The following is a 25,794-nucleotide window of genomic DNA, read 5'->3' as shown; positions in this document are numbered from 1 at the left end:
GAGCAATTGTTTTCCACCTAGCAGCATTTCGGGATCACACCCTTCACATTGCTTTGCCCTTCTCTGAGAAAATAGGCAGTGTGCGTATGTGTGTGCTTACCATTTCTACCAGTTTCATACTGACCACTACTTGTGGGTCTTTGGGTGGGATTTTGTGTTTTTGATTTATGTGCTGGTCCTTGTCACTGGGCATCAACATAATAATCAGTCCAGGTGGGTTGTGTGAGCTACAACAATCTCCATTTTCTATTCCTGTCTGTGGCTGAACTGTGACCATGCCCTGCAGAGCCCACATAAAAGGCCTGTGGGTGTGGTAAGCACCCAGAAGTAATACTGTCCCCTTCATAACTGGGGCTGCCACTGGACAGAGGCCAGTGGATTATTACTTAGCTATTGATTATTGTTATTCTCGGTGAAATATAAGAACCCTTTACTCTCATACTGTGATGGAAAAGCAAACAGGACCTGTGAGTCATTCTTGTAGAGGTGGGGGATCCATGAAGGCTCATACATGGAGAAAAAAAGGACATGGTAACAAGGACATAGGGCAGCTTTCCTGCGCAGGAGGTTTTCCACACTTTTAAATGTGCATCGTAACTGCAGCGCTTTGAGCATCGCAGACGGTTCACCGTGGAGTGGCACTCTGCAGGAAGTGAGGCAGACGGAGGGCGGGAGAGTTCAATAGGTTAGTGCCCTCGACGCAGGAAGCAGAGTGCTGACACATTACTGGATGGCAGTGCATGCTAAGGATTAGAGCATGGCCGGAAACAGGTGGCAGGGTCCCCATTGTTCCTTCCCTCTCCAACAGCCAGAATGTTGTAAGACACTCTCGCTGTGCACCAGAAATGAGTCATGCTTCCAAGGGGTGAGTTAATGAGAGAGAGGAAGGAAATTATGGGAGGAGTGAGGTTCAGAGCCCTGAGACTTATTAAACAAAAGAAGTCATCCTGTTACAGGGCAACACATTCTATACCATGGTACTCTGAACAGGACGATTGTATCTGTTAGATACCAATAGTTGCTTTTGACATTTTACAAGTAACAAGTATATTTTCAGTAAGTTTTCAGTGGGCAATTTGAAATGGATTCTTGGATTCCCACAATGAATAAGACCCCACACACACAAGGATAGAGTCACATTGAGCAGTCACACTTTCAATGAGGATGATATATTTTAAATTAATTTATTTAAAAAGGTATGAAACAAGTCTTGTCTTTGTCCAGCAAAAGAGCTCCTTACATTTTTATATATTATCATCATCAATTTTTACAATTATATTGCATAATTATCTTGACTGCTTTCAAAGCAATTATTCTTTAACAGTATTTAGATAAGTCGCTGGCACTTTCTGCCTGGACATTGAAATGCAGTTAAGATTATCTGCTTTTAACAGGGTATAGTATTTACTGTCTTTTTAAAAAAAGAGCACAAGACGACTGCATCAGTACTTTCATGGCCCAGGTCATGGGCAGTGCCTATCTCAGACCCCACACACAATAAATAGCACCCACAACCAAATTCATGATTTACAGCGCAGAACATAAGTAAGACATTTAAGTAAGCCACTGTACTCATTGGTGGTCCTTTGAATGATGCAACCTGTTTGCACAGGGGAAAAAGGCTTCCCACTGAACACAGAAACCAACAGGATACATCCTGAACAGAGGTGTTTACATTTTACAGTACATTATGATCACCTACAGAAGTGGAGAGTGACATACACAAGTGGGGAGCACTGCACAAAAGTAGGGAGCACCACACACAAGTGGGGAGCAACAAAGTGACAGAAGTGTCCCCAGGCCATGCAACCATGTTGCCACTATCCCTCTATTCCATATTAATTAAAAAATATATCCTCCAAACTTTCTAATCCCTCACTTGCTACGCTATCTCATTCATCCAGCAGTTGCTTTCATTCTACATTCTCAGACATTCTTTTTCCACGTTCCCATACCTTTCTGTTTTATTTCCATTCTCCTCTCCTCTGACCAATCATGCTGTCACATTCTATTCACTCTCTGTGAGGCCCTTCCAGCCCTTAACACCTGCTTAACAATACAAAGCACATCTCCCTTCCCAGCTACTCCTACAGGCTCCTGATGTCTGCAGTACTCAACACAAAATAACAATAACTACACTGGCTTGATCCTCTGCACAACATGGCCTTTTCCATCACACACATCATCTGTAAATTCTCCCATGCCACACAATACCAACTTCAACTTCCAAATTTTCCAAAAATTCACACATTTTACACAATACACTCCGAGCTGCAGCAGCTACTGCACAAACTGTCCACTGAGTTTCTGATACGACACCTACTACATAGCTGTAGTCTGGGCCACCACAAGCACCTACTTACATGCCTTTCTTAACACTGACTGTCACTTCCGACACTGCGACCCTTGTGTTAATGGTCCTCATCAATTGTGTGGAGCTATAGTTCACATGTGAGACCGAAGTGAGAGTAGGGACTGCTCCCAGTGCATATAGTTTCAGTGGGACAAAAGTAAAAGAGCGTAAAGTAAAGAAACAAAGACACAAAACAGCGGGGGACTAATGTACTCCTCGTCTGTCTGAGGGCCATAGGTACGCAGAGCGGGTCAGAGGAGTCAAGGCGATGACTTCAGCAGGTCTGCAGGACAGGCTGGTAGGGGTCCACCAGGACTTTGTAGCGAATTTTGGTGTTGGTGACGGCCCCGTGCTTCTGGCGCAGGTGGAGACGCAGCTGGCTCTTATGGCGAAAGTGCAGATCACACTTCTCACACTGGCAGAGCGAGAGCGGGAGGAGAGAGAGGATGGGAGGGAGGGAGGTAGGTAGTGATCAGCATGTGGGCTGTGGGTTTTTAATATATATTGGTGTGTGTGTTTACTCTGTGTACAAGGTTGGGACTGCGCAGTTTGCTCACAGTGTAGGGCTTCTCTCCAGTGTGAATGCGCAGGTGGCTTTTCAGGGTTTGCAGGTGACGGAAGCGGGTGCCACAGGTGTGGCAGGGGTAAGGCTTCTCCCCAGTGTGGATCAGGACATGGGCACGGAGGTGAGCTACCTGTCAATATAAAACCCACAAATACAACTTAACCATGACAGTCACCAAGCTACCTGCAGATATACACTCAGTGAGCATTTTATTAGGTAGACCTGTACACCAGCTTGTTAATGCAAATATTTAATCAGCCAATCATGAAGCAACAATGAAATGCAGAAAAGCATGCAGATGTGGTCAAGAGGTCCAGCTATTTTTCAGACCAAATGTCAGAATGGGGAAGAAATGTGATCTAAGTGACCGTGGAATGATTGTTGGTGCCAAACAGAGTGGTTTTGAGTATCTGCTGATCCCCTGAGATTTTCACGCACAAAAGTCTCTAGAGTTTGCAGAGAATGGTGCAAAAAAACCAAAAAATCCAGTGAGCAGCAGTTCTGCGGGCAGAAATGCGTTGTTAATAAGAAAGGTCATAGGAGAAGGCCCAGACTAGTCGAAGCTGACAGGAAGGTAACACGTAATGCAAATAAACATACATTACAACACTGGTAGGCAAAAGAGCATCTCTGAACACACAATGCATCAACCGTCTAAGTGGATAGCCTACAGCAGCAGAAGACTTAAAACATCTAAAAACTGAATCTGTAAATTTTACGCCCTATGGCAATACTTTCCGAAAAAAAGAAAAATTAACAAATGTACACTTATCACTAATTCATTAAACCAAAAATGCAGTCATTCATATGCACACAGCCTCCCTGTTCTGTCTGTAGCACACTTACCTGCACAAATCGGGCCCCACAGGTGTCACAGCGATAGGGCTTCTCTCCAGAGTGGATGCGGGAGTGTGTTTTCAGGTTAGCCGGTCGGTTGAACTGTGCGCCACACACACTGCAGCGATATGGCTTGTCTCCTGGGGTAGGTGACAGCAGAACGACAGTCAGGTTTCCTGCGTCTTCTACATGCTATGTAGAAGTCTGTATGTGTCTTCATATCTTTTTGTGCCTTTGTTAAAATTTAAATGTCAGCCAGTGTATCAAAATGGACACGAGGCAAATGGCAATGGCACTCATGGATATTTAAGTTTTGTGCATTCTTTTGTTACTATTTGGCATTTTTACCCCTTTGTGCTACCATAGACACTAGGTTAGAGGCTGCCCCTGTTTAAAGTGGCTCATGTGCAATATTTTTCTGATTGAACTGTGGTATAATTTTGCTTATTGGATTCATCATATTTGATCATGTTTCTGTTAATAACCTTACCCACACTGACAGGTTTGCCCCCCGTGGTTCCGCTGACATGAAATTCTGAGCAGCAGTTCTCATTCTTGATTGGATGACTGTTTGAGCTGCTACCAAGGCAAAGCACGTGTCCATTATGGGTGGTTTGTGGTTCACTGGCACAAGGGTGCAGGCAGAGAGACCCACAGGGGACTGAGGGAGAAGCAGAGAGTAAGATTCTGGACAAAATTCACTATTCCTCTGAAATGCATGTGTCATTTCAGAATGCAATGTATTGGTATGTCTCAGTCTGAACATGATGTAGGAATGAGGTAATAATGTTACTAGTGACTGAATGTAGCTTACTGGAGCTGTCCTGGGTCATTTGGGTGGGTAGGTGTGGTAGTTCATCTGTAGGGCGGGGTACCAGCCCATGGAAAGCCCCTTGGAGTAATCCATGTTTGGATATGTCACAATGAAAGCCCTGTGCTGACCTGGAAGAGGAGATGAATATCACCATTCTGCCATACCATCCACAAATGTCTTCTCCGTTAGAGTATCCCAGTATTATCTCCAAGGTACAAAGCCCAACATTTTCTAACATCATGAAGTGTCAAATGTTTGTAGCAATTGTACTTGTAATGTGAGTAATGGCTAAATCCAAGTAGCATCCATTTCTAAATTCAAATTGAATGAGCTCCAATGTTTGGGCCAAAAAATGCATTTTGCACTCTGTAAATCTACACTGTGGAAATTCTATATGCAGTACCTGTTACTATGGCTCAGTCCATCCACTGGACACACCTCCAGTGGAGGCTTGGATGTAGTAGCACACTTGTCTGTCCCACTGGGCGTGTGGCTGCAGTGTTGTAGCCCCTTCTCATCTGCCGACTCCTCCTTGACAGTTGCAGCGCAGAGGGGGTTGAGAACAATGAACTTGTATTTCTTCCAGTTGCAGGCCTTTGGATCAGGGAGGTATTTTGTCCCACTGTGCATCTAAAAAACAGGCAACACAAATGAAACACATAACTGTAAAAAAACTAAACCATAAACCTTCCTCACCACTGATGTTTATGGAATACTCAGCTGGGTTATGGTGGCTGGTTGAACAACTCACCACTTGTTGGGGTGCCTGGTTACATCCACTGGATTCAGTTGGGGAGTTAGGCTGACAACCAGACTGGGAGGGGCTGCCTGGGCATGGAGTGGGGGATTCCAGGTTTGGTGAGTCAGCCTCAAGCTTTACCCTTTCTGATCTGGGCTCATGGGTTGGGCAAGTACTTGGGTCCTTCAAGGCCCAGGTCTCTCTGGGAACCCTGAGGGGGAAATGTACACACAGTCATCCAACCTTTTTTGCTACATATGGCATATGTTCTCAGAAACAAGTGTCAAGGTGTTTAAGACAAACAGACATTCACATTACACAAATCCTTTCATATAGGGGCAGCCTGTAGTGTAGTTGTTAAGGTAGATGACTGGGACCCACAAGGTCATTGGTGCTTAGTCTAATCTAATCAACTGTAAGTCTCTTTGGATAAAAGTGTCAGCTAAGTAAAATGTAATGAACTATAGGGTAAGCCTAACCTTGCTGAGTCACAACACAGGTTGGCAGCAGCCCCTCCGGCCAGATAGGAGGCAGGGTTATGTAGGGATGGACGGCCATTCGGTGGGTTGTTGGGAAATGCTCCTCCAGGAGGGGGTGCAAATGAAACAGCAGATGAGGAAGAGTCCAGCTCTTTTTGAGGGATGCCCAATGTTTCCACACTAAAGAACACAAGGAACTGTCAGGTATCTGCAGCTTGTGTTTCGTTTGATAAGTAAGTGTAAAGAAAATAGCAAAATTGCACAAAAATACAACTACAGACGTAAAATACACAAATTACAAAAAGTGGAATGGGTTTACAAAAAAGTAGAGAATAATCTGAGAAATTGTAGCAGACCTGGATAACAACATTCAAAGATGAGCAAGAATAAAGATGCAATATCACAAATTCACTAGTGCAGGAGAACCATGAGAACCAAGAACCAAGCACATACATTCATTATATATAATGGCTGTTGTTCACCCCTGCCATTCTTTCCCCTCTCTTTTTTTAAGTCCAAAAAATCCACAACCCCTCAGTACACTTGCTTTGGGTCTACTCCCACACCGCCCTACGCTCTCACCTATTCAGCATGAACGCCCGGCAGGTGTCCACCACGTGCTCCATCTGCAGATAGGTGGCAGCAGCGAGCACTCCAGGGACCGTGCGGGCAGACAGGGCCAGGCGAGACGTGTACATGAAGTCCAGCAGCAGGGACACGCTGCCCGCATCGAGTGAGTCGGGAAGGGACAGAGAGACCGGCCGCTCTCTCCCCGCCACCAGAGTACGCCGTGAGAACAAGGAGTAAAAAAATCCACTGCAGGAGCGAGAGACAGAGAGAGAAAGAGAATTAATTTGAAAAATGATACGGTTAAAAAGAGACTAACGCAGGCAGGCGGACAGGAGACACACCTGCAGGCGATGAGCACAGCACAGTGTGCCCGCAGGCTGGCAGTGCCCACAAGCAGAGTGGCATCAGTCAGGATATCTCGATGCCTTAGCTCATTCAGGTTCCGCAGGACATCGCTGGAGTGGCGTGTGAACTCCTTCACGTACCCCTCTGGTGCTCCACTGTCCTCCTCCTGCCCTCCATCTGCCCTGTATCTCTCTACCATCTGCATCCTGCTCTGCTCCTCTGTGGGGAAAAGGAGGGAAGAATACAACAATAAAGAAGCCACAAAGAGCAAGAATATGTCAGCTATTATTGAATCAAAGGTTTCTGGGAAGATTGTAAATGTCCTCCCTTTTATCACCAGGGACGCACCTCAGTGCAATGTTTCAATGGAGAATGTAAGGGCCAGTCAGTTGCCAGCATCTGACAGGTGAGACCAGCTCCCTACTCGTACCTGCATGACAAGAGATATATAAGAATAAGCAAACAGTGACACAGTCCTGTTTGTACTGGAACCAGAATAATGGATTTAATAATATACATGTGAAAGGCATCCTGACCGAGGTCAACTGATATTAACACAATTTATTCTCTGTGTCTTTTGCGGTAAAACCAACATAGCACTCGGTGTCACATGTGCCAGAAATTGCAATAATACTACAGTTGAAAGTCTATAAAAGCATCACATAAATCACACTCACATATACAATCTCACCATCTTTCTCTCACAATTTATGAATGTGTATTCACTATGTAGTGTATATACAGTATTTGTTTGCAAAATAACAATGATAACAAAAAGGTTTTCACAAGAAACAAAAAAAAGCCATTTCCTCCAAAAAGCCAAATTACCACACTATGAAGGTACGACCATATAAATATGCTGATGATGATTTTATGATGTGCAGTATACAAACAATTCATGCATTTTTTTAAATGTGAAAGATTCGCAATAATCTCTTCAAGAAGAAAAATATAATATTTTGGAATAAGGAGACAAGCCTACTCCACTCCATTAACTCAGTTCTTAGCCTTTGCCATTTTAAACAAACGTTTTTGTTATCTCAAGTGGATATCTTGGGGAAGTCTTATGAGTGAGCTCTAAATCTTTCATAAAGCATGGATTATTATTTTCATTTGAAATGATCGGTCAAAATAGAGTCCAACAAATCAAATCTTTCACAACATCCTTCAATCAAAATTGTGCATGATCTTTACAGGATCCAGGATAGACAGACAAAAACTGAATTTCAATAAGAAACAAGCAAAATAAATAAATGACGAAGTACATAGTTCCTATAAGTTATTTCCATTAAACAATGAAAAATGTTACACATTCAATTATTATTATATGACCAGTGATCAGGAATCGGCACAAACAACCACTTACCCCGGCCAGCAGGGACGAGAACAAAGGTGAATAATCCTACCCCTGAAACCCCCACGCAACAATGATTTCTTCAACAGAGGAAGGCAAGGCTGTCCTAGTGCCTTCACTGTGACCGTGTAAGAGTGTTGATAATGAACGGGGGGGACTCTTTATAACGTAGCGCAGGAAACCCCTTTCCTCTTTCACCGTCAGCCCACGCGCAGCCAGGAAGCCTTGCAGGAAAGATCCAGGCCCAGTGCTTTGAGTATTTTTAGTTAAGTATTCGTTTTTTTCTCTCTGTACAGTAATGGCAGGAAAATGGCCAGTGTTTTTGTTTCATACAAAAAGTATATGTGTATCCTCAGGGAGCAGGAAAAGCAGAAAGGCCCTTCCAGGGCTTAACCTTATCTTAGCAAGTCCCTCCTAGCCCCTCCCTACTCTTCTAACCCTTCTCCAGGACAAAGAAAACAGTCTGAAGGGAAGTTTGAAAAACATAATACATGCACTTGAGTCAATAGCCTTGGTTAATATATACACTCAGCCCAGTACCTCAGCAGTAAGATTCTGTAGTTGAACTGATGAACACTGTTGAAATGATCACAATTTCCAAGCTCAAGAGAATGGGTGGCAATGCCTCCCCTCGAACAAGGGAGCAATGTATAGAACTAAACAGGAAGGGTTTGGATAGCTTCCATGCCCCAAAAAACAAAATCTGCATAAAGAGTCAGCGTAAATGAACATGGGTGGACAGATTCATGAGCTGGTGCAATGTTGATAGGTCTGTCGGAAGTGCTTTTGGCTTGCAAAGATGAATGGGGAATAGGGCTGAGGCGGACCCCAGCTTCCTTCCCATAGTGTTTGCTCTCCTATTTCCACGTTTTATTCTGCCCTGCAGTCCAGATATTGTGCCAAAGCTTCCGGGTGGTTGCCTTCTATGGTGGCTGCCTTGTCCCGGGTGAGGTGGGTAATTGGAGAAGGAAGCTGAGAGTGGAAAAATAACACGGGAGATACCCTCTCACGACTGAAAAACAACTCTCCCAAACTGAGAGAAATGCACTGGACAGATGTGCAGGAACTGCGGGACCCCCAACACATCCTGTGAGACGGGGATAAAACACCCGCGCAGGACATCCGCCACAGTATGGGGAGGGCGGGCAGGTCCAGAGGTCTCCTGTCACTAAAAACAAGCGGAAACTTACCTCATCTTTTGTAGCGACAGTTCACTAAGAGGTTCCGTACATTAGGTTAACTGCACATATCCCTGTATCTTGCTTAACAAACATTCTTGATTTCTGGGTAGTAAAAGCATTGGGTTGACCGAGATACATTGGGTTGTGATCACACTGTAGACTTCAGATGGTCTATGGTACACTCTTGCATCATAATTACTGTAGTTTTGAGATGAGCATAAACAATTACCATGACATTTTACATTTTGAGTGATGGGAGTGAACAACAGCTGCTATCTAAAAACATTCACATACCATGGCAAAGAAATCAAATAACTGAAGGCAATTCAGCCAGAAATTAGAACAATTTTGAACAGGAGTTGTACACCTGAAGTGAATTCTATAATTTTGAAGTGAAGTAAATATTGAGCAATTAATATAAGGAAACTGTAACCAACACAGTGTATGCCTGGACATTCATAAAGGTCTATTTGCTTGTCTGATATGACACTGTGTAGTGCTCTAGTGTATAAAATATGCCTATAGATATTTTCAATTCTGCTGGGCATCAAGCATTTTGTGAGTGTTTTTATACAGTCATACTAGAATGACTGGCTTCACGATGTGTGTGAGACGGATGTGTTGTGTGAGTTCATGGAGTGTTGAATGCGCGTATGTCCATGCGCTTTTATTTGCTTAAATGGGGCTGAATCAACTCTGTTTCCAAACTAAACAAAAACAAATGGATACAGACAGGAAGGGGTAGAGAGAGAGAGAGAGAGAGAGAGAGAGAGAGAGAGGGAGAAGGTCTAGGCAACTTCCAGGCATTGTGGAGTAGCGGAACATGGGGAGGATTGGAGTGGACATTAGGGGCAAAAGGGAGAACATTACTAAACAGGTTTACCAATGAACGGAAAGCATGCAGCCTGTCTCATTCTGTCACCCCAACACGCATGACTAGAGGGTTGGTAACTAGAGGCCTCTGGGTTCCTATAACAGGGTGAAAAACTGCTGCTGTACCCCCCACAAAAAACAGCCATTTAATCATGCACATAAAGACATATAAACATGCTAGCTATATTTAAATGAGACCATTTAGGACTACATAGATTAACATAAAACGTTGGAGATAGCAAATTGTGCATCTTGTATGAATAAACAAATAAATAACATAAATAAACAAATCATTCTGATTTACCCCAAGGAGGAGGGGCCAGCCCACCTACTTTGACAATGCAAAACATCAACACTTGTGTGTACCTTCTATAAAATGCACAACTTCCTGAACTAAAGGTTCACCGTTTCCCAATGAACCCTTTTTTGGTCAGGAACCTACCTTTGTTTTTCTCAAGAGACCAACTCTCAATGATGCTTTGGCCATTGTATTGTTACTGAAGTGAATTTGGATCAAGGGTACTGAAACCATAGCGAACAAAACACTCCAGGAAATGGAGGCATATACAAATGGCAGTTTCCTCAATAAATACCCCTCCCTGTAACTGTCTACACTGAACGTTTTGTACATATAAGGTCTGATCCGTAGGATATCCTAAGAGGGAGAGAGATTGTTTTGCTACTTCGGAAAGCAGGAGGCGGAGGTGGAAATTAAATAAAAAAAAATACAAAGAAAACAACATACAAAAACAAAACCTTCCCTGAAAGCAGTGTCCGGTCTATGTCTGTGCACGTGTGCATGTGTGTGTGTGCCTGTGTGTTTAAGAAACTGAGAGGGGAAGTCATTGTTCAGGAACATTGTCCTTCCAAATGTCCATATCAGGCAAAAGAGGTAGTGTTTTTTATTGAATGGGTTGGTCCTTTCTCGCAAGTACCCAAAAACAAGTGCAAATGGATTACTCTGGATAATCCTTCAATGGTCAGGAAAACAAATAGCCATAGTTTATTCTAGTTGGAGTTGGAGAAAATATAGAGGGAACAATATTTTTAGTGTTGAAGTGGAATCAACTCCTCAGTATCTTAACTGTATTTACATTCAATTTAATTGGATCAGAGACGTTCTAACAATATCATTAGCTCAATGGCTTGTGAATGTGTTTGTGTATGTGTATGTATGTGCGCGCATGTATGTATGCATTCGTGTATATGTGTGTGTGTGTGTGTGTGTGTGTGTGTGTGTGTGCGCGGGTGCATGCATGTTTGTGTGTACCGTAAATCCTCAAATTGTGGCCGGGGTCTTTTATTTACTTGGGCTGCACAAAGCACAGGCATTTATTTGGGGCAGGCTTGTATTCGAGGCAGGCCTTTATTTCTTATTAAGCTTCTGTTGTAGAATTTTATTCTTAGAAATAAAGTAAAAGGCTACACTTAAAGTGGGCCAACACTGTTCAACATTTCCTGTAACCGTTCAGAAATCAATTAGTGTAGGCTAATCAGGAACACCGTTTGGTAAGTCATAGTGTCAGTCTTAGTGTATTGCAAATATTTTCAAACACAATAAATCACATGCAAGTCCAGAATCCATAAAATAACAACTTGCCAGACACGCCTTCATGAACAATAACAAATTAGCGTAGATAACAGCAAGTTAAGGATCTTTTTTTTCCTGAAGTGCGTTTTATTGTGAGACATGCGTTTCGTTTGGAGCAGCATACCGGTAGGCTATCAAAAGATTTTCGCTTTGGTTTGGGATTTAATTGACTTTTTGACTGTTTGATTCTATTGCTAAATGTTGGGACTGATGGGCACTGAAATCTGGGGGGTATTTGATGGTTCACTGTTAAGCTTTATGTAGTTGAAAGAGTGTCGGGATTTCCACCCGTCTGTTTATTGCGAGCCAAGGCAGCCGCTTTCATTCATTCATTGAACGTGCGCTGTGCTGTAAATGGAAACCTTATTGCGTAGCCAAGTAGTATAAATTGAGTTCATTTTTAATTTTGCTTGATTTATTTTTTATTAAATTCGTAGGCTGGAATGCCTCGCGGCAACAATTGTGTTTAAATGTATACTGCTTCAGCCTTTGGCAAGCTACTCAGAAGGGGGCGGCAAGCGACTGGTAGCTTGAGAGCAACGTGTTGGAGACCCATGGTGTAGGACAACGACTTTTCATTGGCAACAGTATTACACCATCCAACAATATAAAATATTAAGAAGAGCTATTTTATTTCATTGAGTTAAATCGTCCGAATCGACCACGCCCCCGGCTATTATCCGAGGCCCGGCTTCAAATAGAATCCCGGACACAATTTGAGGATTTACGGTACATGCATTGTGTATGTATGCGTGCGTGTGCATGTATGTCTGTGTACACATGGATTATGTGTGTGTGTGCATGTATGTTTGTGTGTACATGCATTGTGTATGTATGTGTGTGTGCGCGTGCATGTTTGTGTGTATATGCATTGTGTAGGTATGTGTTTGTGTGTACATGCATTGTGTGTGTGCGTGTGTGTGTGTATGTTTGTGTGTACATGCATTGTGTGTGTGAACCTGTGCTGCTGTGCTGTTTTTGATCACGCCTCCTGTCTGGGTTCCTGGCCCATTTCCTCTAAAATCTCATTAGAACATAAATTTCTTCTGTCAGAAAAGATGAGCCATAAGAAAACAAAACATAATAATACCTATATAATTAAGTATGTAACTTTACTGTAAAAATTACCTTACCCACAGGACATCTTACAATACATTCAGTCAGGCATTTAGAATTCTTCCATTCATAAAATTGCATAATATATATATATATATATATATATAGTATTTGTCTGTCATATGGCATCAGGAAGGAAGAGTACAGTACATAAGTAGATGTACAGCAGCTTCTGACTACACATCACAACTTAATAATAATTTATGTGGCATTGTATTTATCATGGGGTGTTTCTGTTCTTGTCCATTTTGTGTTCTCGTGAACTTGTTAAATGTCATCTTTCATGACCCAAGTATGGTTCAAATTTCAAGAACAAAAGAAAACCTACAGTCAATGAAGAAAGTCTTCTTCATCTGCCCCTTTTATCGAGGATGCATTGGATACATTCTTGTGATTCTTGCACACGAGAACAGACATAATATCCCAGCATTCATTGCGAGATGGCAGACAAGAGTAGCCAAGCTCACAAAATCCAGTTTTTAGTTTCACCATATCTGCAATGAATGTTGTCAAATCTTTTAAGCAAACAACGTAGCCTATAGCTTCCCAAGAACACAAGTTCCTATTTCAGATAAAATTGGACAGATTATATAGATTAATGATAAGCCACATTCAGACATCACATATTGGCCTATACCAGTGGCCCTTGTGTATGCTGGTTTTCATTCCAACCACAGTTGCATCCTTAGAATTTTAACATGATGTATTTTTTCTTAATTAGGTGCTTTTTGTGTTTTGAGGTCTTATTTACCCTGTTAGCCCACACAGAAATGACTATGCCATGAAGAATAATGCTTGCTTACAGTACTATATTACAATTTCATATTTTACAATATTCAACTAAAATAAGAATCAATTGGCTCCTTTATTGTTGATTTAAGTAATTTTTATTATTTTTTTTGTTAAACTTTGCTTGGTCTTTGAATTCTTCATTATCGACCAAAAGGTTAGTCTTAGAGTGGCCTATATAAGCTTTTAGTGGTCATGTGTCCACAATTCATCAGGGTACGTTGGGGCATATTGATTCTTCATATCTGATTCTGTCTTTAATTTGATTTGTACAATTATTTTAATATCACCTCTTTCCATGTAACTGCTTTCAATAAGCACCATGTGAACATGGGTTTTAAATAGCCTGCCTCCTGGGTACTTCCCGGTCATTCCAAGTGCCAACCATATGCCAATGCTCACAGCAAGCGCAAAAGCCGTCTAAAATCTCCCCCCTTCAGTTCCCGGCGACTACGTCATACATTTGGAATTCGATGACGAATTTGTAGGCCTATGAAAAGGGCAAGATCCTAGGAAAAGTAGGTTACGGGAACAAATATACTAAATCAAAGTCCTTTAAAAGTTTGTTTTTTATAGTAAATGATTGGAGTGTTAACCGAATGTACAATTTACAAAACAAGCGAATTCGCTGGTTGATTACTGTGCAGTGTAGGGGTTTGTGGTGCTGATAGCCCTTTAGTTATAGTGTGCTGGCGACGGGCAACTAAACAACTAAGTAAACAAACATATTTAATTGACAATAAATTAAGAGCATTTTTTTTTTTTGCAAGAAATTGATTTCGTTATTACAAGGATCATTCATTTGTTGAGTGGTTCGTTAAAAGTTAAAATGCAGCATGATAATAATGTGAAATAAGTGTTTAATTTATGTCATATTTGCATTTCAACAAGTCGTGGTCGCTAGCAGTAGCCTAACTAATGGTCCCGTGTTTTGGATAGAAGTTCTTAATGCAGAAAATAAAATGTTGCTTACTCGGCGATTACCATTATAGTTGGCTGCAAAATTTGACTACAAGTATCTTTTGCTTCTTTTGCAGATGAATAGGGTGAAGACAGGGAGACAGACGATAAAGGAGATTTCGGGATTTTAAGAGGTAGGCTACGGAAAGAGCATTTAGCTAGCTACGATTGTCTTATGGTCTTTAATATAGCCTTTTATCGGCGTTGTGTTGCACGCTGGAATGCAGTTTTTGTGCCGTGTCCCAGTTTTGCTAATGTTGCTGTGAAGTTTTGTGGCACTTCCAAGCTGATACAAACTGCTAAGCTATGTTTCCATCAGCGACGTGCACACCGGAGTTACAGTTGCACGTTGTCACAAATCGATTGTTGCATGCTTGTTTTTGGTTACGGATTTCGGTTCTACATAAACGCTTAAGCGAATTGCAGTCTGTATTCTAGTGTTTTATTATTTCAGGCTCAGTCGTACCGTGAATATTCTTGGGCCCACCAATCCTCGGATTCAAGTATATATACTTAGCCGAGGGTTTAGTCTTAAAACTCAGATGGTGCGTTAGTGTCATCGCTGAGTGTCCTATGGGGGGGTAGGGTTTGTGGTTGCTACAAGGCAAGCGTGTGTATACATAAATAAAACATTCGCTGTTCATATAACAGCCAGTAAATAGGCTATGTAATAACGTTTTGTGACATCCTTTATCAAATGGAAAGTACGCTAAATTAGTGGTTAATAGATGAGCTACGCTACCATTTTAGCCTAAAGGAGTGTAGCTAGCCTATTAAATAGCCTACACTGAACTATTATTTTTAGATGGTGAATTTCTCAATGTCAGTTTATCATTCAGATTGATTGACAGTGGGATCCAACTAATCCATGCAGTTTATATCACACGACTGAGTGGTGTGTTTCTATAGCTACGTTTTTATTTTATAAAAAGATCTTTCACGAAAAAAGATGTTTTGGCATTGTGGAATGGTTATTGGAATATGCAGCCAGGTGCTTGCATAGAAAGAGAGAGAATTACACAACACATCCTGTCTTGTTTCTGTTTGTGATTTTGGTGGCAAACACAAAAAGACAATGGGAATTGTACACGAAGGAGCATGCTTAACATTGGTTTATTGAAAAACAAGCTGTGATGCAGGGTCACACTAGCAGCACCTGTGTGTGTGTGTGTGTGTGTGTGTGTGTGTGTCTGTGTCTGTGTCTGTGTCTGTGTGTCTGTGTGTCTGTGGTGAGGTGGAAGGGGTTTGTGTTGACTACTGGAATTCCCCTTGTCCAGAATGGGTACCTTTTCCTGCTTTTTGAAAACAAGCCTATTGTTTCTGACTATTAGGGGTTGCTATAGGAAACCAAAATTATAGTAGCTCAGTTTCCCCTGGTAACCTGTAGAAGATACAGTAAATCTAGCTTCCTCTTGCTTGGCTATAGCCTGTGTTTGGCAGTGACAGAACAACAGGAGTGAAAATGCCTGTGCTCCTCAATAATCTTGTTTCTGAAATTTAAAATGGGTCTCTCCTTGGGTTATCAGGTAAGTACCACAGGAGAAGATCACCAGGAGCACTTCCCCATTTGATAAAAATCAAGACTACCCTGGCCAGTTTTTTTTTTAAGAAACAACTGTCAGCTAGATAGTCTATGTGCCTGAAGCTGGGCAGAAACCTGAGATCTATGGAGGTGTGGATGTGTGAAATTGGGAGACCTGCAGCTATCACTGTGGCCTTTTTTTTGGTCGCCCAGTTGTGAAAAGTATATCTTAAGCTGGTGGAGTATTATCAGTGTGTCCATCTGCTTTATGGTACATACTTGAAGTGTGTGAGAGGAGGGCTTCTACTGAAAATCAGCCTACCAAGTTTACCAAGAGTTTCCATCCACAGCATTCAGAGATGTCTGGGCCCACCTGGCTGCCTCCTAGAACTCTGGGAAGCCCAGAGAGACCTGCACCCCAAACTGCACCATCTGGCCCAGCTTTCTACAGACCGCCGAAGAAGGTTGTTGTGGAAACCCGACCCAAATACGGATCATACCCTCAAAACGGTGCTGGTGGAAATGTAATGGCAACCAGGTACATGGCAACAGGACCGACAGGTAAGATTTTGGACGATGATTTTGAGAAACATTTCCCTGCTGAAAAAACGGCTCAAGCTAGGTTTTGAAATGGCTGGTAGCTGTTATTTCAAGCTGGTCATAGCTGGATTTTACTCCATGGTTGTTAAAGACTAAACTTGTAACAGTGTTCATATCATTTTTTAAGAATCAGACCCTATGCCTGATCCATCAGACAAAAAAGCAGCCCATATTTAGTTACCATAAATGAAATATAAGGCTAGCAACAACAACAAAAAACACAGGAAAAAATAATAATAATATATTTTTTTTTTTATTTCTTTCTCTCTTCGTAGGTGGGGTCATGTCACACCAGGAAGATTCTGGGTTAACAGCTTTTCGCCCACTTTCACCCAAGTCTGGTGACCACTACTATCCGTCTTCTCACACCTCCAAAGATGACCGCTGTTCCTGGAATCCACATATGCCCAGTTATGACCTTCAGGTAGGATTTGCATGAAGAAAAATTGTAGCTTTAGTTTTGATCCATGGAATCTGTTTTAACGTAGTGCAAGTCAGTTTGTGATGTTAAGGATGTTATGGCCAGTGATATTCGGTCTTACAAAGATTCTATTGAAATGACTATTTGAACTCATAAGACATTGAATGATTAAGATTGAATTTCCTTTGCTCTTTCCAGCAGAATCGTGGGCCTGAGAAGTCCGGTGCACACCTGACCAACATCGATGCTGAGATAGACTCCCTCACTTGCATGTTGGCTGATCTGGATAGCCACCCACAGAACTCAAGAACACAGGTAAAGACAAAGGGACAGGACAGAATGGTGATAACAGGAGATTAGCAGGACAGGGCATGGAGGAGATTAGGGATCTTCATGGCAGGGGAGAGGCAGTTTTGGAGAACGAAAGGGGGACAAAACAAATTTATGTGCTTCATGAAAGGGATGAAAGGTGGAATTTATTTCAGAACAAGAAAAATTATAATTATTGCCATGCCAAATGTCACAAATCTCCCTTTCCTGAAAATCGTGTTTAAGCTCATGTTGTTTTTCTATCCCAAACAGATCTACGACAATGTGCCTTATAACAAACCCATCTCAGGGGAGCGATATAAACCTGTTGCTCAGCCTGGTGCAATGTCCCAGGGCAGGTCCTCCACCGGGTACCCTGCTCATTACCAGACCCAGTACCATCCGGGCCCCCAATATCCCAACGAGCCTCCAGTCTCTGGCTCCCAGCAGGATTTCTCCTACCCATCTCCCCACAAACCCTATCCCCAGCCCGTTCCAGCCTCCTACACCACTGCCTCCACCCCCACAGGCCCCCGGTTCAGTGTCCAGGTCAAAACAGCCCAGCCTGTCACCTACTCCCAAACAGGAAGGCAGGCAGAGCAAGCCTACACGCCCCCTCCTCCCCGTCAACAGGCCTCTCAACCAGTCCAGCAGGACCGTTCGCAACACTACGCTGACACAGCTTCAGGACAGCAAGCCTGGTACCCTTCTCCTGCCTCTGCCCAGGACCATGAGGCTGGCCCTGCCTACAAGGGGGGTGCTGTTGTCCCAAGGCCTAGAGCCACCCAAGCTCCCCTGCCAAAGAACACGTCCTCTCACAGCCCTGCATATGCACCTAGTAAGGTAAGTGTCTGTGGGCCACGGTGTGGTATGGTATTGGGTGTCTGGAACCTTCTGACCTATCAGAGGGATGTTACATTGGGGCTGCTATGTGATTAACCCTGTTATGGCACCATTCTTGTGCACTATGACTTTAATTAATCTGTAGTCGAATTAGAGTTCAAATTTACAGGATGGTTGGTCTCCTAGAACAGGTTTGGGAAGTACTGATTTAGGCTGTAGTACCCAGCCAGCCATTGTGGCACATGCTTTTATTGACTGAGATGCACCTATCTAAGGGATCTTTAGCTGATGCAATGTGTAAAGTGGAAAAGGGAAATGGTGTCCTCCATTTGTGCATCTGTTTTATTCCTTTTTTAAATGGACTTTTTATTCTAGTAACAAGAGAATTAAACCAGAATTGAATGGGAACCATCAGTGACCCATTGATTTGAACCAATCCTTTTGTTCTCTTGTGGAGCATTGGTTCAGACAAGTCAGTCTTTGACAGCTCGTAGTTCCATCCCTTCCATCTCATTCATTAATTTTGTCCACTTTTATGGATACATTTTGTGTGTCCACTAGGGGGCTATGCCAAGGCCAGAAGAGGAGTTGGACCGCCTAACTAAGAAACTGGTGTATGACATGAATCACCCCCCAACTGAGGAATATTTTGGTAGGTTGGTGACTGGTGGGGGTGCTTGTTTGAAAGATAGCGGTTGTTTGGTAGTGAAATATTTAATACATTTTATTTATATTTACTGTGACTATACCTTTAAATGGCGTCAGGGCAGTTAACTAAACATTGCCTATTCTTTGTTTTTTTTCGCCGTTTGGTATGAGTGCTTCTCTTCGGTTATCAACTTAAGTTCCGCTTAAGTCTGTCTTAACTCTGCCTTGTGTTCCTCCCGTCTCCGCTCTCCCTGGTGGTCCCCCATCGCGGGCCCTGCAGGCCGCTGTGCGCGGTGCGGGGACAACGTTCTGGGGGACGGCAGCGGCTGCGTCGCCATGGAGCAGGTGTTCCACGTGGACTGCTTCACCTGTATCACCTGCCACGCCCGTCTGCGTGGCCAGCCCTTCTACGCCCTGGACAAGAAGAGCTACTGTGAGAACTGTTACATTGTGAGTAGTGCCCTCTGTTCTGCGGTCAAACTGATGACCCTGTGATTTCCCCATTCCAGCATTCAGTGGGTTTGAATGCTCATTTGAAGGTGAAAGTAAAACCAAGAAGTCCCTGACGCTGTCCAGGACTTGTATTTCAGTATTCTCTATATCCTATTGCTTATAAATGGACTGCGTTTATATAGCGCTTTTATCCCAAGCACTTTACAATGAATGCCTCTCATTCGTCCATTAACACACTCAGACACCAATGGCAATAGGCTTCCATGTAAGGCACCGACCAGCTCGTCTGGAGCTATTCGGTGTCTTGCTCTGGGACACTTCGACACCTAGGGCGGGGGATTGAACTGGCAAACCTCTGACTACCAGACGACCACCTCCTAAGCTCCTGGGCTAATATTCTCCCCATGTCTGATGTGGGCTTTTCTCTGTAGAGCACCCTGGAACGCTGTTCCAAGTGCTCTCACCCCATTCTGGACCGCATCCTGCGTGCCATGGGCAAGGCCTACCACCCGCGCTGCTTCACCTGCGTGGTGTGTGGCTGCTGCCTGGATGGCGTGCCCTTCACTGTGGACGCCACCTCCCAGATCCACTGCATCGAGGACTTCCACAGGTCAGCTCTCATTCTGGAGAACAGAGCCCGAATGCCCATGCCTACCAGGCCTGGGTCAAATACATAACTGTTTTGAATTCAAATACTTTTCTGTGCTGAATTGAACTTGTCTGGTGCAATTTTGCCAATTGAGAGGAAAAGGTGGCGGGGTTGCACTTTTTGAGAGTATTTCATAGGTTCCAATGCACCATATGAGATCAGTAAAGCGTATTAAAGTTTTTTAATCCAATTTGATTGGTGCCGACTAGCTTACTTGGGAGCCTGTCTGCATGCAATATCTGACTAACTCCATTTGTATTCCACGACTCTTTTAAGGTCTCTCTATTACATGAACATGTCTGATACTTCCAAAACATAACTGAGTCTACTGCCATGGTGATCCAAGCACTCAAATGAGTTCACAGGACATACAGGTTTTGTATCTAGTTATTTATAGATTGATGAGAAGTAATGAACTGGGTTGGTTATGAAGCTGCTAGACTTGCAGGATTACATGCATAGTTGTGGTTAAGTATTGATCCTATAATTCTGTCCACTGATCCCTGCAGCTAACTGAGCCCACTGGTCAGTGCTAATGGTAAATTCACTATATATAGCGCACATCAGTGGCAATTGGCTGTCATTCAAGGTACCATTCAGCTTGTTGGGAGCAATTGCAGGTTTAGGTATCTTGCTCACGGACACTTCGACACAGCCAGGGCAGGAAATTGAACCTGGGCTGCCAGACAACCACTCTTACCTCTGTTCCCCTAAAACCCGTATCCCTTCGGTCTACAGGAAGTTTGCCCCGCGGTGCTCTGTATGTGGCCAAGCCATCATGCCTGAACCGGGGCAGGAAGAGACAGTCAGGATTGTGGCCCTGGACCGCAGCTTCCACGTCAACTGCTATGTGTGCGAGGTGAGCCACGGGATGATTTCTACAGGGAATAGAACCCAAAGTAGCCAAAAACCTACTTGCAGGATTGCAGACAATATTGCCTGCGTGCCTTTGTCGTGTCAAATAACCAGTAACAAAATGTGTTGTTTTCATTCCACATTATTACATGTTACTTGTGTTGCAAAAATCACACTTCAGCCATTGCATTCCAAAGAGACCATCAGGGGTAATTGTCATCACAACTAGTGATGGGTATTAATATGATATATTACTATATATTTGATAACTTGTAAAGAAGCCCTTTCTTGCAGCATTTACAATCGCTTTCTCGCATTCCTGCACACAGAGTTAGCTGTTGAAATCTCATGGCCAATGTCAGCAACAGAATGTTTGTGAAGGCTGTAGGCGAACATACTTTTGGTCTTTATCCGGCAGGAGTGTGGGCTGCTGTTGTCCTCTGAAGGAGAGGGCCGTGGCTGCTACCCCCTGGATGGCCACATCCTGTGCAAGAGCTGCAGTGCCCGGCGCATCCAAGACCTCTCTGCCAAAATCTCCACCGATTGTTAACAGGGCGGATGCCCCGCTCCCCAAACCAACCGAGAGTCCTCAATTCACAAAAAAGTCCATAATATAATATCATAATGTCTGGGCTTGGTTTGCATAGAAAAACTCAATTGACGAAATTAAAATTTCACCTCAGAGGTGCATCTGTAGAACTGGCTTATAATGTTAATGTCCCGCCAACTGCAGAAAAGTGAGATGGTTTGGTACAATGAGAAATTCTATATAAATGTTCCTATGAGCAAACGATTACAAAACCTCTTTCTCCAAACAATGCATATTGGTTGATTGTAAAATAAATTTAAAAAAAGAAACATTTGAAATGTTATCCAAGATTTATGATCTCATTAATAAACCACATAACCATGTGCTGATATTAGGGAGCTCTCGCTAGCCAACAATGGAGCATCTCTGATGTGTGTGTTAAAAGAAAAAAAGAAAAAAAAAGAAATCGTAACTGAGGATAACACGGACAATAAAATGGGAATTGCAATTGCTTCAAACCACGTCCTAGGTCTAGCAATGTTTTTGCAGTGGACGGGACTTTAACACTCTATTGCAGATAGTATAGAACGTGTCCATCTCACTGGTAATATGTTGCCAGTAATGATGTGATATGGACAGAAGTCGAGCCTTAACCACCATCTCAAGACCTTTGTCAGTCCAGTTGAAATTAAAGGTGGTGTAAAATTCTGAGCGCAGAGTCAGTACTGCACTGGGCTCCTGTACTGCAGGCAGCAGGAGCAGAACTTGCCCCCTCCCTTGATCCATACTGCACCGGAGCGAATTTCACGCTCTACTATGTGGAGGGCAATGGGAAGAGGCGTAACAGCCGTAACATAATGAAAATTATAGTAATACTTAGTATCATGATAAACATTAAGATATTTCTCATTGCTGCATGAAATCGTTTTTTTGTTGCTCCAGGTAGTTCACATTGCAGACTCATGTCAATTTAAGACGATTGCTTCATGGGTTTGTTGATCACAGAGCCTAACAGAAAGTTTTCTTTTTTTTATTGTTTTTATTGTTTTTTTTGCTTAGGGTTGCTGTAACGATTAATCACATGTTCAGGAATGGCACTACCGAATGTTTTACATGAAGGAACAGTAATTTGTACATTGTTGGATTTAGTGACGCCCTTTTTGAAATGCACAAATATTCCTGTACCAGTCTGTCAGGGCATGGAAAAAGTCTGAGTGGTGAGGATGGTTCTGTAGGTTCAGCAGGTGGTTGATGAACTGGGAGGATAAGTGTTTAGTGAGGGAGGTAGTAGATGGATGAAAGGGCAAACTGGCCTGTTCCCATTTGCTTGTTATTTTGAGCGTTCTGACCCTGCTGTTGAAATGTGATGATTTTAGCACAGTGTTTGAGAAACCTTGTAGGATGTTATTTTCTCTGTTGCTTTTTTTTTGGTGTTGTGACTTGACTGTTACTGATAAAAGTGCAATGAAGAAGCATATCTGTTCCATGTCTTAACCACCCATTTGGGGGTTTTTCACATCTCTGATTTGCTCTGATTGATAGTATCGATATCGCACACTTGACCAGTCACCTTGCTGGTTGTGAAATGCCCCCATCTTTGTTGTACTTTTGTTTATTTTGCCAATTTTGTTACAGAAGTTTTCTGTAGACGTAGGTCATGTCAGTGTTTGTTTGCAATGTATTGTTTTGCTTTTCATAAATGCAAGCAATTTAAAGTATGAAGGAGAAAAATGGAAGTAGCACAGCTCCAGCAGTGGAAGATTTAGGTTGCCCAACTTGAGCCTCATTCAATTCAGCAGTCTGTATTCACCCCTCTGTCCCAGAGCGAGATATCATTACCTGCAGGAATGCTATATAAATAAAATTTAATTTGATTTGAAGAAACCAGTCTGTTAACACACAGAACACATCTAGCTTTTTTTTCATTTTTATTAACCATTGTAGACTTCCTCTCAACCATTCACAAGTGTCTGTGTGACTTACATTGAGAAACGATAATGACTGGTTCACGCAAGCGGTGAAAGGCATACGACATAGTGCAGGCAATGTCAGGCATCATAAATATTGCCATTTATTGAAGGACATTTCAGTGACTCCAAATATATGAAAATCACAGGGTTCCATTATCCTCAACCTCCAAAAAAAATGAATTCATGAATCTTTTGGAGCTGTGTATTTTTCTTATTTATTGTGTTTCACTTCACCAATGTCTTTGCTTGTTGGATTTTGTTTGTTTTTAATTTGCTTAATATTTTGGTGTCTCTTTAATAACTTTGGTAGTAACTCTTGTAAATTATGCAGTGAATGGCAGTGTACCACATAATACATCTTTAGTCTTGGTGATACAATGGGAAGTGGTCTCTGTTGGATTGTTATTCTATATTGTACAGACTATATTGTTAAGTGCAATATAGTCTATATAGTCAATATAATCCACCAGGTTCAGCTAGATGAGAAGAACTAAAATTGCATTTAAAAAGCCGGCATTGTAGCCAGTGTTTTGTCCCTTTTCATTTCAGTTCTTAATCCAGGGCATTGGCTGTCAATGAAACAGTGTTGGTGCTGAAAAGCAATGATTCTTGAAAATCTTGTGATCAGTATCCTGTGTGCTACGTTTTGTATGAAGGATTTTGATTGTAGATGCAGTGTTCTAGTGGCTGAATGTTAGTTAAAGGTGTGTGCGTGCGTGTGTGCTAACTCCCAGTGCAGTTGTAGAAAACTGCTCTGTTAATAAATCCATCCATTTTTTTCAGCAACTGTTTTTGGTTGTTATTTTTCGTTTTTTTCCCTTTTCTATTTTATTTCCCGATCTTTAAAATGTATCGATTTTCCCAACCCCACCAAACCAAACTTCTTGATGTTGTGCCAGCAGCAGTTCCTACCAACCTCAGGAGGAGATGGCAAACGTGATTCCTCCAGTTTTCCACACTGCACATGCACCACCAATCACACACTGGCCATGTCGCTGTAGGGGCCAGATTGTAAGTATAGGGGCTATTAGTGCCAGTTTTTATGACCATCTAGTGCAATTAAGATTTTATTCAGAAGAAAGATAATATGATTCAGCCTGAGGAAGAAAAGAGACCTTGGGGTTTTAATGGGAGCCTACGAGTGGAATATGCCAAGAGAAATTCCCCCTCCAATTTCCATGGCTTGACATTCCCATGGAGCTTTGTGCTAGCAGAGAGATGGTAATCAGTGTGAGTCTTGGAGATTAGTTCCACACAACCCAATTTCAAACTGTAAAGAGCAAACTTATTGGATGTCTGGATAATAAATAAATCTGGCTAATGTAGATCTAATTGCTGCAGATAGTGGTGGAACAGTTGGCCTCCAAGACAGGACAAGTTAGTCTCCTTTCTGCATTCATAAGACATGATTACATTGCACAGGTCTTTCAAGTAAGTGCAAAAAAAAAAAAATATTAAAACAATTCTGAAACTGACACAAAGGACTACACTGTGCTGCACACTAACAGGAAGTGAAGGTCTTCCAGAAAAAGTTCCGGCAGCCGGCTTTGCGCTCACGCTGGGAGAGTGGCAGCTGCCGTGCCACATCCTGGTGAATTCTCAACTCCTCCATGGACCGTGGGTCAGGCAGGACCTTGTTGTCCCCTGTTATCATCAGGTCGGACACAATCTTCAGAAACAGCATGCGGGAGAGGTCCTGGAACATGGCCAAGAAGAGAAACTGAGGTATACAACCAGTCATTTCTAAATCTCTTGCAAGAACCACATGGAGCTTCTACTGTATGTAAACTACAAAGCAAATGGATCTGTGTTCCCCACAACATAAAAGCTTTTATATAATTATTTATTTGTAAATACTGGCAACCTACTAAGCCAGCTGACCTGGACACTCATTCTTTAATGAGTTGCATGGCACAGAGTACACCTCTCTTTCTGCATACACTAGAGGTAGTTCAAACAGGCTTCAGCTGAGTTCCTGAATCGACACCCTGTGCTTGGACTTGCTGATGTTCACAGATCATGCCATCGACTGCCAAATTTGCCATGACTTACATGAACATGTTTAAGAAAATACCAACGAAAAAAGAAGGCAGACACACACCCTTACCTCATTACCCTCTGTGACATCCGTCTGCAGTAGTTCAGCTAGCATGTCCCTCTGGGGTGCTCCGTTGACTTGGGCAAGCAGCACTGATGCAGAGAGAGCAACCAGTAAGACCTGCAGCTGGGAGCACAACATCTTCTGATGTAATCTGGGTACCTAAAGAGTTCAGAAAGTCCACAAATCTCTTCACCATTGAAGTGGTCTTGAAACCGCTGCACTCCAGTTATATATTGCTCCTCATCCCAGCTCTTTGGCCAATAGAAAGATGTGATTGGCTAGCAGTAGGGTGCAGGGACATTGTGGAGGCTGAAATGGTTTGAATATG

The 25,794-nt window shown here is 42.7% G+C and overlaps 3 protein-coding genes across 6 annotated transcripts; 1 reads left to right on the top strand and 2 right to left on the bottom strand.

Annotated features, from left to right (window-relative positions):
* Positions 1–1,150: 1,150 nt before the first annotated feature.
* Positions 1,151–8,181, bottom strand: bcl6b (BCL6B transcription repressor). Of its 2 annotated transcripts, none has more exons than XM_061235797.1 (12): positions 8,069–8,181; positions 7,051–7,132; positions 6,699–6,921; positions 6,370–6,603; positions 5,788–5,967; positions 5,321–5,519; positions 4,973–5,199; positions 4,570–4,697; positions 4,246–4,416; positions 3,765–3,895; positions 2,911–3,048; positions 1,151–2,768 (listed from the first exon to the last, which is right to left on the bottom strand). In XM_061235797.1, the coding sequence occupies exons 3-12, from the start codon at positions 6,905–6,907 to the stop codon at positions 2,628–2,630; spliced, it is 1,758 nt and encodes a 585-aa protein (XP_061091781.1). In that variant the 5' UTR covers positions 6,908–6,921; positions 7,051–7,132; positions 8,069–8,181; the 3' UTR covers positions 1,151–2,627. The 2 variants fall into 2 exon arrangements, with proteins under 2 accessions (XP_061091781.1, XP_061091782.1); XM_061235798.1 differs by having other exon boundaries at positions 6,843–6,921.
* A 5,813-nt stretch (positions 8,182–13,994) lies between these two features.
* Positions 13,995–24,151, top strand: trip6 (thyroid hormone receptor interactor 6). Of its 3 annotated transcripts, none has more exons than XM_061236677.1 (11): positions 13,995–14,124; positions 14,644–14,700; positions 16,439–16,649; positions 16,964–17,112; positions 17,311–17,424; positions 17,692–18,261; positions 18,823–18,913; positions 19,190–19,359; positions 19,794–19,972; positions 20,750–20,870; positions 21,285–24,151. In XM_061236677.1, exons 3-11 carry the CDS (start codon positions 16,448–16,450, stop codon positions 21,414–21,416), a joined length of 1,728 nt encoding a protein of 575 aa, XP_061092661.1. In that variant the 5' UTR covers positions 13,995–14,124; positions 14,644–14,700; positions 16,439–16,447; the 3' UTR covers positions 21,417–24,151. The 3 variants fall into 3 exon arrangements, with proteins under 3 accessions (XP_061092661.1, XP_061092659.1, XP_061092660.1); XM_061236675.1 differs by having other exon boundaries at positions 14,002–14,124; positions 17,308–17,424; XM_061236676.1 differs by lacking the exon at positions 13,995–14,124 and adding an exon at positions 14,147–14,321 and having other exon boundaries at positions 17,308–17,424.
* Positions 24,152–24,866: 715 nt separating this feature from the next.
* sst5 (somatostatin 5) lies at positions 24,867–25,604 on the bottom strand. The gene is made up of 2 exons (XM_061235344.1): positions 25,473–25,604; positions 24,867–25,061 (listed from the first exon to the last, which is right to left on the bottom strand). Exons 1-2 carry the CDS (start codon positions 25,602–25,604, stop codon positions 24,867–24,869), a joined length of 327 nt encoding a protein of 108 aa, XP_061091328.1.
* Positions 25,605–25,794: the final 190 nt, after the last annotated feature.

This window comes from Conger conger, chromosome 3 (genome assembly GCF_963514075.1).
Source record: "Conger conger chromosome 3, fConCon1.1, whole genome shotgun sequence".
Classification (NCBI taxonomy): domain Eukaryota; kingdom Metazoa; phylum Chordata; class Actinopteri; order Anguilliformes; family Congridae; genus Conger; species Conger conger.
The sequence above is the reverse complement of the archived record's forward strand: the minus strand, read 5'-3'. Positions and strand labels throughout refer to the sequence as shown.